Consider the following 15,555-nt stretch of genomic DNA (forward strand, 5'->3'; position numbering starts at 1 on the left):
ACGATTCCCTGTCCCCACAGCTGAAGGCTCGGTGTGAGGAGCTGAAGCTGGACTGGGCCACGCTGTCCCTGGAGAGCCTGTTGAAGGAGAAGCAGGCCCTGAAGAGCCAGATTTCCGAGAAGCAGCGGCACTGCCTGGAGCTCCAGGTGGGGCCGGGGCCGGGGCCGGGGCCAGCGGCGTGGGGGTGGGGGGCGGGGCTGGGGCCGGGTGCGGGCGCGGGGGGGTGGGCCGGGTGCTGTGGGCCTCTCCAGGCTTCGAGCAGGGTGTCAGGAACGTGGTCAGTGCTGTCGGCAGACCGCCGAAGCCGTCCTCCTCCCGAGGCAGGGTGTTGGTTCCGGGTATTGTGGTGACAATAGCCAGGACGTCCCCGTCGTCAGCCCAGGAAGGGGAGTGATGAGCACAGTGGGCGGGGTGCCCTGCTCGCTCCCAGGGCGTCTCGGGCTCCAGTCCGAACCTGGGTCTCGCTGACGGCCGCCTGGTGAACTGTTTCTGCAGCAGTCACCGCCGAAAAGATCCGTGTTCACGTGAAAGACAAACTAGCTTGTGCTCAACCTGCTAAGGGGGGGACGTTTGTGGAGGGCAGCCAGAAGGAAGTGCGGGAACAAGGGAAAGCACGGCCTCTGGGTCTGTTCCTCTCGAGGCTTTTCCGACAGCTGCCTCACCGGGGGTGCAGCTTTCAGTAGGAAAAGCGAGCAGCACACGTGCTGCGTGGTTGCTGACTAAAGCTGCTTGTAAAGGCTGGGGCTCCACTGCCTTTGCGTCTGCCCAGTGCAGCTTCGTGACTTAAGTGGGTTCCCGGTCGCCGGAACCTTGTGGTTCTTACGCAAAGGACTTATTACAAAACGACTCTGCGGTGGATTCCTCTGTACTGACGGCTCATTTTAAGGATGTTTTCTTAAAGACCTACCCCCCAAAGCAGATCTGTGGGAGGTTTGAGGTCCCACATGATCTGCTGCCGAGCTGCTCCCGAGGGGCTGTGGCCCAGGTGTGTCCCGCCCGCTGAGCTAGCAGCGTGTGTCCTAACAGAGGGTCGCTGACCTCGCGACTAGAGCCGGGCCTTGTCCACAGACGGGCCTGCAGAGAAGTCTCCGAAAGGGAATATATCTGAGTTCCAACTCTCCTATATGATAAAGAAATGATGCATGTTCATCATAGGGGAAAAAACCTAACAAAATGGATAAACCAAAAGAAAAAAACCCCCATATCCCAACCTCCCAAAAGGAAACACTGTTCCAGGGATTCCCAATGGTTTGTGCTTAGATCTGCTTTAGCAGAAGCGGGACCACCGCGTCCTGCTGTTCCTCGCTCTCTGGGGGACCTCTTTCGTGTCAGTGAACACACATCTGCAGAGCCGTGATGCTCACACACTTTTGTCCATTTGACCCAGAGCTTCCCACCCCGCGTTTGGACGGGTGGTTGCTCTGGCGTCTCCGTCACACACAAACCCAGTCCGTGTCGTCACAACCCGCTCTGGCGAGGCGTCCTTTGTGCTTCCCCGGGATGGTCCGTTCCGTGGGCGCTGGGTGGGGCTGGGTCCTTGGCGGGTGTGGGTGTGCCTCACCAAGCGCTGGGCCTGATGCCCTGCTCTGTCTTCAAGATCAGCATCGTGGAGCTCGAGAAGAGCCAGCGGCAGCAGGAGCTCCTGCAGCTCAAGTCCTGCGTGCCGCCCGACGATGGCCTGGCCGTGCCCCTGCGTGGGAAAGGCGCCCTGGGCCGGGAGCTGGAGGCAGACCCCGGCCGACTGCACCTTGAGCTGGACTGCTCCAAGTTTTCCCTGCCCCACTTCAGCAGCATGAGCCCGGAACTCTCCATGAACGGCCACGCGGCCAGCTACGAGCTCTGCAGTGCGCTGAGCCGGCCCTCGTCCAAGCAGAACACCCCCCAGTACCTGGCCTCCCCCCTGGACCAGGAGGTCGTGCCCTGCACCCCCAGCCACGGCGGCCGGCCGCGGCTCGAGAAGCTGTCCGGCCTGGCCTTGCCCGACTACGCCAGGCTCTCCCCGGCCAAGCTGGTGCTGAGACGCCACCTGAGCCAGGACCCCGCGGCCGCCGGCAAGGCTGCCGCCAGCGAGCTGCACCTTCGGTGAGCACGTGGGCCCGAGGCTCTGCCCCTGGTGCTCGCTGGCCCCCTTGGGCGCCCTTGGGCCACTGGGGGGTCTTTTGAGCGGGAGCTGAGCAGTTTGGAAGAGACTGAGGGGGTCTGCGAGGCCTGGGCTGCCAGCCCGTAGAGCCGTGGCCGTGGGGCTCCCCAGAGAGTGACCGAGGGATGCATCTCGTTCCAGTGCTGAGCACGCGAAGGAGAACGGCCTTCCCTACCAGAGCCCCGGCATCGCCAACGGCATCAAGCTGAGCCCTCAGGACCCTCGGCCCTCGTCCCCCGCGGCGTTGCAGATGGCAGGAGAGAAGGGCGTGGAGAAGGTGGGCGGGGTCTCCTTCCTCAGGGCTCTGGAGCGAGGCTGTTAGGAGAGGTCTCCAGGGAGGGCCGAGTCAGACCTGAGGAGGACGTGGGGCGCACGTGGGGAGGAGCCATCGGTCAGGACGGGTGGGAGGCCATGCCAGGTGGAGGGCTCGTGCTCTGTCATGTCCCCGCCAGCGGTCTCCTCACTGTGCTCGGGACGGGGCTAGGACGGTGGTGTGATAGCAAAGCCCCCTATGGGAGGCGGTCGCCTCTCAGGACAGAGAGGGGAGGGGGGTTTTATTTGTGTGTGTAAGGCGGCAGTTCGAGAAATATCAGGAAAGTGAGTGTGTGAGGACCTGGTGGTTGGATGGATGTTGGGGTGCCGGGCGGGGGGGCCCTGGAAGGTCAGGAGGAGCATTTGGGGTGAGGAGACTGTAGCTGCAGAGGGCCCTGGTCCTCAGGCAGCAGGGCCGCGGTGTCCTTTGGGTGGCGCTCGTGGTCCGCAGGAGCAAGCCAGTCTGCCGGTGTGTCGCAGGGTCTGAAGGAGCGCACCTACGCCAGCAGCGGGGAGGCCATCACCAGCCTGCCTGTCAGCATCCCGCTCAGCACCGTGCAGCCAAGCAAGCTGCCCGTCAGCATCCCTCTGGCCAGCGTGGTGCTGCCCAGCCGCGCCGAGAAAGTGGTGAGTGGACGCTGTGCGGGAAGGTGCCGGCCACCTGTTCTCCAGCCGGCACAGGCCCCCTGGCTCCGGGAGGGTGGTGTTCCCAGAGCATCAGGCGCAAAGGGGAGTTTTGTCTTGTTTTCTCCCCACAAGACCTAGTTCCTTTTTGTTAAATTGTGTGATGTTAAATTTCTAGCGTACCACAAAGCTCCAAGAAAAATAGAACGTCCAGGATCCAGGTTTAATTACAGTAACATTTTGCAATTTTTATCTCAGATCTCTCTGTCTAAAAGGTGGTATGTGCGGGTGGAGAGGGGATAAAACTTCAGGATTTGGTAGAAGCTTGGAACCATCTCCCTTCCTTCTAGGCCACGTTTGCATCCTCTTACCTCACACGGTGGTCACGTAAACCCCAGAATCTTGTATAATGCAGAGTTTTCTTTATTTTTGTTGAGATATAATTCACATACAAGTCACCTGTCTAAAGTGTACATTTTAGCAGCATTCAGTACATTCACAGAGTTATGCAACCATCACCATAATCAATTCCAGAACATTCTCATCACCTCAAAAAAAAGCCCCAGCCGCATCAACAGTCACCCCTCATCCCCTCCCCCAGCCCCTGACAACCATGAACCCACTTTCTGTCTGTGGATGTGCCTGTTCTGGACATTTCACACCAATGGGATCACACGCTGTGTGTCTTTCTGTGTCTGGTTTTCTCACCGAGCATCATGTGGTCAAGGTCCATCCACGGTGTGGCTGTGTCGGGGCTTCACTCCTTTTCATGGCTGCGTCATGTTCCAGTGTGTGGGTGGACACACTGTGTGGATCCATTCATCCATCGATGGGCATTTGGGTTGTTCCCCCTTTTTGCTGTTAGGAATCATGCTGCTGTGAACATGTGTGTGCAGGTTTTGTGTGGACGAGTGTTTTCACCTCATTCCCCCTAGGAGTGGAATGCTGGGTCAGGTCGTAACTGCAGCCCCTCACCGCTCTCCCTGCCCCCTCCATCCCTAGTCTCATTGCCCATCAGCCAGGGCGATCGTGTAGAGCCCAAGTCAGACATCTGTCCCTTACCTTGTCTGCCCACGGTGCTCACACCCTGAGCAGGTCACTTCCCTTTCTGCACGCTGGCTCTCACACACCTGCCATTCTTCCCACCTCAGGCCCACTGCGCGTCCTGTGGCTTGTGCCCAGGACCCCCTCCCTGACCTTCACTCGCCGCCAGGCTCAGCTGATGGCGTGCGCTTTCTCTCCACAGAGAAGTACCCCCAGCCCTGTGCCACAGACCCGAGAGTCCGCGTGCACACTTGAGAAGCAGACGGGCACTAATGCCCACGGTGCTGGAAGCAGTGCAGCCGGCAGCAGAAGCCTCTCTCTGGCTCCCGCGGGTAAGAGCCTGCCCCTGCTCCATTAGCTCCTCTGCCGCGGGATGGCTTCTGAGACCCAGCTGCTGGCCCGGCCCAGGGCCCGTCCTCTTCATCCTCTGCTGCTGCTCTCTGAAGGGCCGGGATGCCGGGCTGGGCTCAGAGCCCCCAGCTCCTCTGCCGTGGGGTCTGAGCTGAGTCAGGGGGTCGTCTCGGCAGCATGGTGAGCCCTGGGGGTCGGGGGCTCTAGTCCGGGCCCTCGGCGCATCTTGTGGTGCTGTGGCTGGGGCGTTCTGAGGTGGGTGTGCTCCGTCTGGCTGTAGCTCAGCCGGGAAGCGTGCTCCTGCCCACCAGCTGGTAGTGTCCTTGTCAAGCTGCTGTGGGCCTTTGGGCTGCCCGGTGTGTAGCTGGGGTCAGGGTCTCCTTCAGAGAGCTCTGCTTCTTGACACGTCCGTGTGTGTCGGCACAGGGCCCAGCAGATCTTCTGTGCAGGGCCTGGTGGAGCAGACGCTCGGGCTCTGCTGCCCTCGGGGTCTCTGTGGCGGCTGTTAACGCTGGTGTGAGGGCGCCAGCGACAGTCTGCGGATGGGTGGCTGTGTGCCAGTAAACCATTTCTAGCCACAGTGGCGGGCCAAACCGCCACACACCACACACCTCCAAGGCTCTGCCTGGCTCCCCGGTGCCCGTCTCTGGGCTCTGCGGGCTCGCTATGACAAAGACAGCAGGTCCGTGGGTGCTGAGCTTCTTCACCAGCTGCACAGGGGCAGCGCCGTCCTAGGCCAGCCTGGGGGTCTTCTCCTGGGACAGACTCCCCTGAGAAACCTGCGTCCCCCTGCAGGCTTCTCCTACGCTGGCTCGGTGGCCATCAGCGGGGCCCTGGTGGGCAGCCCGGCCCCGCTCGCTCCTGGAGTCGAGCCCCCTGCCTTCGACGAGTCCTCCAGCTCCGGGAGCCTCTTCGCCACCATGGGGTCCCGCAGCTCCACCCCGCAGCACCCCCCGCTGCTGGCGCAGCCCCGGAACCCCGGCTCGGCCTCGCCCGCCCACCAGCTCTGCACCAGTCCCCGGCTCGGTGGAGCCACCCAGGGCCTGCTCCCCGACGCCAGCAAAGGGGACCTTCCCTCCGAGGCCGGCTTCTCTGATCCGGAGAGCGAAGCCAAGAGGAGGATCATCTTCACCATCTCAGCCGGTGCCGGCAGCTCCAAGCAGTCGCCTTCCAGCAAGCACAGCCCGCTCCCCTCAGGCACCCGCGGGGACAGCGGCCAGGGCCACGGGCAGGACAGCCGCAAGCGGGGCCGGAGGAAGCGGGCGTCGGCCGGGACCCCCAGCCTCAGCTCGGGTGTGTCCCCCAAGCGCCGGGCCCTGCCGTCCGTGGCCGGCCTCTTCACGCAGTCGTCAGGGTCCCCCCTGAACCTCAACTCCATGGTAGGTCCAGGAGCGGCGGGCGGGGCAGGAGGGAAGCAGGAGAGGAGCAGGCAGCCCCCCCACCCCAGCCCAGACAGGCAGGCACCCCCTGTCCCAGCTCACTGGGATGGGCGGGTGCCCTGGGAGCGTCGTCAGGAGGCCGCCCCGTGCAGGCCTTCTGCATGGACAGCGGGGCAGGCCCTGCCGTCCCCAGCGGTCCATGGCCTGGGGGTGGTCTGGGGTGGGGCCCTCCGAGCAGGCCCTTGGGTGTCGGTGCTCTGGGCGCCTGCTGACGGGGTGCTGTCTGTGCTGACCCGCAGGTTAACAACATCAACCAGCCCTTGGAAATCACGGCCATCTCGTCCCCTGAGAGCTCCCTGAAGAGCTCGCCTGTTCCTTACCAGGACAATGACCAGCCGCCTGTGCTCAAGAAGGAGAAGCCCCTGAGCCAGACCAACGGGGCCCACTACTCCCCACTGACCTCGGACGAGGAGCAGGGCTCCGAGGATGAGCCCAGCAGCGCCAGGCGAGTGGGGGCTCCGTCCACGGGTGGGGTGTCCACGGGGAGGGCTCCCCTCTTGGTTGGGCTGACCCTCCTGGGCGGGGCACAGGACAGGCAGCTCCATCTGCCCTGAGGGTGGGTGCGGGGGTCCTGACCCGCCGCCCGCAGTCCGTCGGGGGTGTCCTCCAGCAGACAGACCGCTTCCCGACACTGTTCACCTTCGCTCCGTAAGAGGCCCTCGTGAAGGGCCGGGGCCTGTGGAGGTGTGCTGTCCAGTTGGAGCCCCGGCCCCTGAGCCTGTGGTTCCCCAGGGGGCCACGAGTCGTGGGGTCGCCATGGTGGCTCCCGTCCCTGCTGCACACGTGTCACTGGTTAGAAGAGGCGAGGGCAGGGCGGTCGACTCGGCGAGAAAGAGCTCAAGAAAGTGGAGTTTTCAGTTCTTATCAGTGCTTCACACCCGGTTTATTTGCTTCTAAAGGATTTTTTAAAAATAACAACTTTATTAGATCTACTTCACGTACTACACCACCCGTTTACAGTGTGCAATTCAGTGGTTTTGGTATATTCACAGGGTTGTGCAAACATCCCCACCATCTGTCTCCAGAATTTTCTCATCTTCCCAAACTGAGACTCTGTCCGCATGAAACACTGACTCCCCCTTCCCTCCCCCAGCCCCTGGCCCCCACGGTCTACTTTCTTTTTTTTTTTTTAATTTTTAATTTTTTTGTGTGTGAGGAAGATCAGCCCTGCGCTAACATCTGCCAATCGTCCTCTTTTTTTTTTTTTTTTTTTTTTTTGCTGAGGAGGACTGGCCCTGGGCTAACATCCGTGCCCATCTTCCTCCACTTTATATGGGATGCCGCCGCAGCATGGCCTGACAAGTGGTGCGTCAGTGTGTGCCCGGGATCCAAACCGGTGAACCCCAGGCTGCCGCAGCGGAGCGCACTCACTTAACTGCTTGCGTCACCGGGCTGGCCCCCCCACCGTCTGCTTTCTGTCTGGGGGCCTCCTGTGAGGGGATCACACAGTGTTTGTCCTTCTGTGTCTGGCTCATGTCACTGAGTGTCATGTCTTCAGGGTCCATCCACGTTGTAGCAGGTGTCAGAATCTCCTTCCTTTTCAAGGCTGAGTAATATTCCCTTGTCTGGATGGACCACGTTGTGTTTATCCATTCATGTGTCAATGGACATGCCTTTTGGCTATTGTGCTGCTACAAACATTCATGTACGTGGTGGTGGTTGAAAACGTGTTTTCATTTCTCTAGTGTCTAGTAGTGGGATTGCTGGGTGCGTGGATGGAGGTTTTGTGTGTAACTGAGGACCCGCCAGAGCGGTCTCTGCAGCAGCCGCCCCACGTCACACCCCACAGGCTGTGCTGTTTCTCCACCTCCTCGCCAACACTGGTCGATTTCTGGTTTTGTTTTTAGTATAATCGCCATTCTTATGGGTGTGGAGTAGGTGTGTCATGGTTTTGTCTGGCGACGTTGAGCTTCTTCTCGTGTGCTGACTGGCCGTTTGTCCTCTCTGGAAATGTGTCTGTGCGGGTCCTCGGCCCGCTCTTTGCAGGGTTGTCTTGGTTGTTGCTGTTAAGTCATAAGCATTCTTTTTGTGGTCTGGACACAGCCCTGTATCCGTTCACGATCCGTGGACGTCTTCCTCTGTGCTCTGGGTGTCTTCTCGCTTTCTCGCTGATCTCCTTTGGAGCACAGAACTGTTCAGTGTGACAAAGCCCGTTGGGTGGCTTGTGCCCTGGTGTCTGTGTGACTTCATGTTGTTCCTCTGCCACACGTAAATTGTGTTTGATAAAGTCTTGCACCTGGGTGCTCTTCCTTTGTGTTGGGAATGCCCAACTCCGCAGTTTCCAAATTCTTTCGGGAGTTCTCCTGGGTCTCTGGAGGTCATAGAGTTCTTTGCGATATATCACAAAACTATTGACGCGCAAACACACGCCATGTTATAAGTTGGGGCCGCTGTGCATACCGGCTTCCTGCTCTCTGTTGCGGGTGGGCATACTACAGAGACCTCTAGATGACGCCGTAGCCGGCACCCGCGGCTTGAGGAGGAGCCCGAGAGAGGCGCTAGACAGAGCGAGTTCTGTCTGGGCCCGTGGTGTCTGCATTCCTGTTCCTCCACCGTGGCTTAGCTCTCAGCCCTGTCCCCACCCACGTACGGCGTCGTGCCAGTGCTGGGGCTTTGCCCGGCGGTCACGGGTCCTCCTCTGAGGGGGGCAGAGGGCAAGCAGGCTGTGTGTCCACCCGCTTCCTGTGCCTCTTCCCGGCCTTCCTGGGCAATTTCGTGTAGGCATACAGCTCTTTCACGTGCACGTGGATTTCAGACATTCATCATGGGTTTCTTTCCTTGACAGAATTGAGAGAAAAATTGCCACAATCTCCTTAGAAAGCAAATCTCCTCCAAAAACATTGGAAAATGGTGAGTAACAGCGCTCCCCCTCACATGACTCCCAGGGGCAAGGTGACAACCCCAGGGTGAGGCCTTCACACCTGGGATCGGCTGCACTGCCCGGCCTGGGAGGGAACCACACTGGGCTTCTAGAATTGTCTCTGGGTGATGTTGTGTGCCGCCTAGGAGGGCAGTGGGAACTGGACAGGCTGGTCTTGGTGCTGCGTGTGCCATGTCCTCGGTGGCCCAGGTGGCAGTCCCGTCTCCTTCCTGGTTGGACTCGGGCCAGAGTCTGGTTTCCTGTGTCGGCCCGCCTTCCTTCTGCAGAAGCCCCCTCTGCCTTCAGCTTCCCCTCTGGCCACACCTCACTACACCCAGGGTCACCCATCCTCCCGAAAGAGGCGCTTGTGCACCTAACCACGCTTCTCTTGGGTAGAAAGGCGTCATTCTGAGCCGGTGGTGGTCTGCTCCTATGTGGCTTCCTCCTGGACCCCCTTGGAGACCCCCCCCCCGACTCAGCCCCTGGGAGACGCTCAGGCCTCACAGCCTCTGCCTCTCCTCGCCAGGTTGTAGCCTGGCGGGAAGGAAGCTGACGCCCGCCAGCGAGCCGGTCAACAGCAGCAAGTGGAAGTCCACCTTCTCGCCCATCTCCGACCTCGGCCTGGCCAAGTCCGCCGACAGCCCGCTGCAGGCCGGCTCTGCTCTGAGCCAGAACTCCCTGTTCGCGTTCCGGCCCGCCCTGGAGGAGCCCGGCTCGGCCGACGCCAAGCTGGCTGCCCACCCCAGGAAAAGCTTTCCCGGCACCCTGTCAGGGGCTGGCGGGCTGAGCCCGAGCAGCAACCCTCCCAATGGCTTCGCCTTCAGCGGGGGCCTGGCCGCCGACCTCAGTTTACACAGCTTCAGTGATGGTGCTTCTCTCTCCCACAAGGTCCCCGAGGCGGCCGGCCTGGGTGCCCCCCTGAGCTTTCCTGCCCCCAGGGGCAAGGAGGGCGGTGCCGGGGAGTCCGGCTCGTTTGTGAACAAGAGGCAGCTGGATGGACTTGGCGGCCCGAAGGGCGAGGGGGGCAAGGGCAGGGATGCGGGCGAGCCAGGCCTGCCCATGTGCGGGCCCTCGGACAAGGCCTTGTTGGCGCACAGCAAGGCGGGGAAGGGCCGGGACCGAGAGCCCGACTCCAAGAACGGCCACAATCTCTTCATTTCTGCCGCCGCCGTGCCTCCGGGGGCCCTCCTCAGCGGTCCAGGCCTCGCCACGGCGGCATCCTCGGCGGGCAGCGTGGCCCCCTCCGCCCAGACGCACCGCCCCTTCCTGGGCACCTTTGCCCCAGGCCCGCAGTTCGCCCTGGGCCCCATGTCCCTGCAGGCCAACCTGGGCTCGTCCGTGCTGCAGTCCTTGTTCAGCTCCGTGCCGGCCGCCGCCGGCCTGGTGCACGTCTCGTCCGCCGCGACCAGACTGACCAACTCGCACGCCATGGGCAGCTTTTCCTCCGGGGTGGCAGGCGGCGCAGTTGGAGGTAGGCAGAGTGCGTCCCTCCCGTCTGACTCTCAGGCCCCCCCGGGGCCTGCTCTGGGGACCAGACACCAACAGCACACATTGCCGACGCCCTCCTGGTTTAACCACGACTACCTTGCAGGTTCCCTTCCAGAGCCCCCTAGCGGGCGAGAGGCTGTGCCCACCTGTCCCCTTGTGTCCTTTGCTCCCGCCACCTCGTTCTTTTCCAAGAAACGCAGCCGTGCCTGTCGTGTGGGCAGAGCACGCTCGTGTGAGTCGGCCTGTGTCAGGCTCTCTGGGTGTGGCGGCGTCCCTCGCACCTTCAGGGGAGGTGGTGCCAGGGCCAGGGCTCTCCTTCCTCCCCGTGGAGGTCACCTGTAGGCCGGACACAGCATGGGCTCTGGGGCGGCCGGAGGGGCTGGCGCTGGGGCAGCTCGGTGGCCACGTGTGCCTGCGCACAGTGGCTCTGGCTCGGGGTGGAGAGGAGCCCCAGGGCTGGGCTGGCCGGGCGCGGCGGGGTGAGGCCCTGGAGCCCCTGCAGGTGAGTCTCCCTGGCCGCCTGCCCCCGCTGCTTGCCGCTTTGCCCCTGCACCTGCGACGCCGCGGAGCTGCCGCTGCCGTCTGCTCCCCCTTTTGCGTGTCTCTTGCTTGACTGGGAATGTCCACCTGTTGAAGCTGAGTTTTTCTCTCCTGTTTGCAGGTGTCTTTAACCACGCGGTGCCTTCCGCCTCCGCTCATCCGTTGGGAGCCGGTTTCGCAGGCAGCGGGGCCGCGTGTCGCAGTGCCACGCTGAGCTTAACCCCGCTGCAGGCGGTGGCCGCCACCCCCACCTCTTCCTTGCAGGCCCCGGCCTCTGTGGAGTCGCGGCCGCCCCCGCCGCCTCCTCCGCCCCTGGGCCGGCCCCCTCCGGGGCCGCCCGCCCTCCCCGCCCCCCGCCCCGCTAACGTCGCCTTGCCTCCTCCCCCCGCGCTGCTCCCGGCTAACTCTGAGCTTCTGCAGAACCTCGCGGCCCTCCCTGCTAACCAAGCTTTCTTACCCGCTTCCTCTGCCGCCTCCCTGCCGCCTGCTAACGCCTCTCTGTCCATCAAGCTCGCCTCCCTCCCGCACAAGGTCTCCCGCCCCTCCTTCACGGTGCACCACCAGCCCCTGCCCGGGCTGGCCCTGGCCCAGGCCGCGCCCGTGCTCCCGCAGGCCAGCTCCACGGGGCCGTCCGCCGTGTGGGTTTCCCTTGGCATGCCGCCTCCGTATGCCGCGCGCCTTGCGGGGGTTAAGCCGCGATAAAGACCTTGCTTAGCTAGCAGTTCGTATTCTGTAAGGTAAGGCTAGAGCCCAACCAGGTGGCCCGTACGAGAACTCAACTGTCCTTCCTTTCGCAGAGTGGACGGGCCCACAGGGCTCCGCAGAGGGCCCGGGGGACCGAGGCGGCCTTGCCTTGGCCGGCGGGTGGAGACGGTCGGTTCTGAGAGGCGCAAGTGAGAAAGCTCAGGGAGGCTGGGAGGCGGGGGGGTGGCTGTGTGCCCAGGCCTCAGGGTGACCTGAGCGTGCCGCTGTGGAGCCCGGGAGGGGAGTGGCGGGCCCTCGATGCCCAGCCTTCACACAAGGTTGTCACGGCTCCTCCCTCCCGGGAGCCAGCAGACCAGGCAGCCCTGCGGGGAGGAGGCCGGGGGAGATGGACGCGGCTGGCAGCCTGGCCCATCCAGCCCATCTCGGGCTTGCCACCACCCTCAGGCTTTGTGTGTGCAGCAGTCAGGGACCCCGGCAGCCCGGTGTGGGGCCGTGGGGTGGCTCAGCATCCCAGCCGTGCCGCCTGTCCGCCATGGGGCGTCTCAGCCTGTTACTTGAACGTGCCTCATGGGGCTTTAGGAAAATTCAGTGTGTTTAAGGTCACCGGTATGTATCGGGCCTTCAAAAGGTGGTTGTTGAGGCCGTCCCGGTGGTGTAGTGGTTGAGTTTGTGTGCTCCGCTTCAGCGGCCCAAGGTTCACAGGTTCGGATCCTGGGTGCGGACATATGCATTGCTTATCAAGCCATGCTGTGGTGGCATCCCATATAAAGGAGAGGAAGATGGGCACGGATGTCAGCCCAGGGCTGATCTTTCTCAGCAAAAAGAGAAGGATTAGCAACGGATTTTAGCTCAGGGCTGATCTTCCTCAGCAAAAAAAAAAACATGCTTGTCCGTCAGGCTCCTTAGCTAGAGGTCCCTGCCTGCAGCCCTGGGAGCTGATGGGTAACGGGCGGGTGTGGCGTTGGCCGGAGGAAGGGCTCCCGGACCAGCAGGCAGTGCCTTGTGGTTGTGGCCACAGCACGGCTCCTCCGGCCTCCAGGGAACGGGGCCCGGGCATCTGGGGCCGGCAGTTCGGAGTCAGCAGAGAGCGCGGAGGAAGGGCCCGACTTTGAGGACGGGACGAGGAAGGCGGCTGTGAGGCCTTCAGGGAGCACCCCATCCGCTCCTCCTCGGGCTCGAGATGGCATTAGAGAGCCAGGCTCCTGGTGCAGCTGGCTGGCCACTGCTGGTGCTGCCTCAGTGTGCCCCGGAGTACGGGGCCAGGACTCGAGGAACAGAAGTGGGTGTTAATTGGGTGCCAAGGGCCAGGTACAGGGTCTGCCGTGTGTTGAAGTTGAAACAGTCATGAGGCCACTGGACTCTGATGGTCCCCCAGTCAGGGTGTGGATCAGCGGACAGCCTTATTTGAGGTCTGGGGGTGGCCCATGCCTCGGTGTTGGAAAAACCCAGAAGGTGGGGCAGCTTTAGTGCGCGGTGGCCTCACGTTGTCAGAGAAGGCATCGTGCGGCCGGGACCAGCTTGAAGGAGTCAGAGTTGTGCATGTGGAAGCATCTGGGCGTCAGGCCCCCCATGCTGGCCTACGTTGGAAGCTGCCTTTTGTCCTTCTGTCCTCGGCCCGTCACAGGCGGTCTCCTTGGGCTGGACTGCGTCAGCCTCGCTTCTGGGGTGTGCAGGCCTGTCAGCGGGGCTGCCCACAGGCCCACCGTGAGCAGTGCCCGGCGTGTAGTGACCAGGGAGGGTCTCAGATCCAGGGTTCCTGGGAGGGGGGAGGCCAGGAGCCAGCACCCCATGCATTTCGGGCAGGGCCTTGGGATGGGGACCTCCTGCCTCTGACTGGACAAGGGACATGGCACCGAGGTCCCTGCCAGGAGTGGCGGGGCCACAGCCCTGCAACCACCATGTTCTGTCCATCTGTCCGTCTGTCCGTCTGTAGCAGGCTTTGGTTCCCTGGGCTTCTCCAGATGCAACGCTAACGCTATCCTGCCTCTCTCCCACGCGGTCTCCGCAGGTAACTAGGATTTCTACCTCAACCTCGAGACCTATGCAAGGATGGGGTGGCCGCGGTGCCGGGAGCACGGACAGAGGACAGAAGACGAAGTTCTACTGTGAATCAGCGCTGCGCAGACCTGCGGGAGACGCTGGGCCTGGCTCCAGCTCGTACTGTTGATAGTTTTAGATAAAGTATTTATCGTTTTTTAAAAAGTATAAACAATTTTGACTTATTTTATTCCACCGAAGTCGTAAAGGCAACCTATTGAGAAATGTAAATACTATATATGAGAGGATCTATATAAAGACATCTTCCCGAAGGACTGGCCCGCTGCGGAGACGCCGACTGCCGGTCCCGGTGCTAGCCCGTCGCCAGGCCCGCCCTCCACGTTCTCTTGGTGCTGACTCGAGGTTGACCAACGCCAAGTCCAGTCCTTGACGCGCCCGCCTTTATCCCTGCGCTCTTCCTATACCAAAGGCCGCCGTCTCCAGGCCATGCGCCAGCCCTCTGCAAAGGCCTGACCCCCGAGGGCGCCCCGCCCATCACTGTGAACGGCTCCGACCAGACTGTTAGCCCTGCGGGCCGGGAGCGGCGCCTCTGGCATAGGAAGGGCCTGGCGGGCGGACGGGCCTAGCGGCAGGTGAGGCCCTCCTGATCCTCCTCAGCGCCTGCGGTGGCGGAGCCGCGAGGAGGGGACCCGTTGTGAGTGGTGCTCGCGAGGCGGGTCTGGAACCTGACTCGGACGGCATGGTGCGCCGGCTGCTCTAACAAGTGCATTACTCTTGTACGTCCTTGCTCGTCCCGGGCTCCCGCCGCGGTCCACCGGAGCGCAGTCAGCTCGTGGTGCGCCAGCCGGTGACATGGGGCAGGTCAGTCATGGGTGCCTGGTGTGTCTGTACAGAAGAGAGTCACGGTGACGAGTGACAGTATTTTATAGAGATGTGATGAAAATTTATAAATTTCATAGACTTGACTTCATTTATTTTTAGATTGTATGATGCACAGTAAACTAAAAAAAGAAAAGTGAGGGGGGAAAACCTTTTTATTTATTCAAGTGCACACAAGTGGCATTGGCCCAGGGCTGGCCCACAGCCCCTCGCCCCTCGCCCCTCACCCCTGCCCGAGGCCCTTTGGTCAGTCCGTGCAGCCGCTCTGTCTCCACTGGCCCTCTGACCCCTCGGCTGGGGTGAACCTGCTCCAACACTGGAGCAGTCTCGATGGTGCTTGTGAATGAATGTGCTGGGGACGGGACCAGGGCAAAGGCTCCACAGGCAAGCAGGAGAGCTGTTCTGGGTGCTTTTAGAGGTTGTCAGCAGGGTTGTTGGGCCCCTGCAGCACAGTGATCTGTGACTGTCCAAGGTCCCCCAGTTGAGCATTGTTGTCTGTGTGCCACCCTGAGAGGGCGTGTCCAGGAGCCCTTGGTCCCCTGAAGGGGCCAACATCGGCCAAAGGTCCTAGCTGGGTTCCAGACCCCAAGAAGGGCACTCCAGCAAGGGCTGGGTGAGTGTGGTCAGAGCCCCGTCCTCAGGTGCTTGTCCCCCTGAGGTGGCACCGCCAGGGAAGGGGCGGAACTCGTCTCTCTCCAAGGTGGGGCTCTGTGTAAGGGCTTAACTTGTTGCTAGAGGAAAAGTCTGGAGGTCCCACCCTCCCCAGCCCAGCCAGCCCAGCCTGCCCCTCCAGATGTGGACGCTGGGGCTCTGCCTGTCAGGGAGGGTGGGTGCGGTGGCCGAGGCCTGGCTTGCTTCCTCCTCAGCCCTGTGGCCAAGCCTGGAGCTGGCCTTGAGGATGGCCGGGCGGGCAGAGGTGTGTGGAACGCAGGCCAGAAAGGGCGACAGCAGGATGATTTCCCACCTCCAGAGGCCTCCCAGGGGCAGACCCACCAGTGCTGAGCAGGCCTGGCCGCTGCCTGGAGCCCTGGTTTCCGTGGGCGGGCCCCACTTCCCTGCTTGACTGGGGTAACACCCTGCCCAGAGCAATAGTCGAAGCCGAAAACGGTGCTTGTGACGGGCTCTCGGAGCTGGCCCGTTCTCCTGTAACTGGCCACCCTGGTCCCTTCCCTGGG

At 62.1% G+C, this 15,555-nt stretch overlaps 1 protein-coding gene across 2 annotated transcripts in view; it reads left to right on the plus strand.

Annotated features, from left to right (window-relative positions):
- Positions 1-14,466, plus strand: part of DOT1L (DOT1 like histone lysine methyltransferase) — a 70,297-nt gene extending 55,831 nt beyond the window's left edge. Inside the window, exons 19-29 of one of the 2 annotated variants that reach the window (XM_058537599.1) lie at positions 21-146; positions 1,598-2,082; positions 2,282-2,417; positions 2,933-3,079; positions 4,323-4,452; positions 5,267-5,850; positions 6,150-6,355; positions 8,696-8,760; positions 9,297-10,241; positions 10,920-11,535; positions 13,512-14,466. In XM_058537599.1, coding sequence (XP_058393582.1) covers positions 21-146; positions 1,598-2,082; positions 2,282-2,417; positions 2,933-3,079; positions 4,323-4,452; positions 5,267-5,850; positions 6,150-6,355; positions 8,696-8,760; positions 9,297-10,241; positions 10,920-11,500 — 3,405 coding nt within the window. In that variant the 3' untranslated portion in view covers positions 11,501-11,535; positions 13,512-14,466. The remainder of the gene's footprint in view (positions 1-20; positions 147-1,597; positions 2,083-2,281; positions 2,418-2,932; positions 3,080-4,322; positions 4,453-5,266; positions 5,851-6,149; positions 6,356-8,695; positions 8,761-9,296; positions 10,242-10,919; positions 11,536-13,511) is intronic. The other variant, XM_058537600.1, reaches the window with a different exon arrangement.
- Positions 14,467-15,555: the final 1,089 nt, after the last annotated feature.

Source organism: Diceros bicornis, unplaced genomic scaffold, assembly GCF_020826845.1.
Source record: "Diceros bicornis minor isolate mBicDic1 unplaced genomic scaffold, mDicBic1.mat.cur scaffold_67_ctg1, whole genome shotgun sequence".
Classification (NCBI taxonomy): Eukaryota; Metazoa; Chordata; class Mammalia; order Perissodactyla; family Rhinocerotidae; genus Diceros; species Diceros bicornis.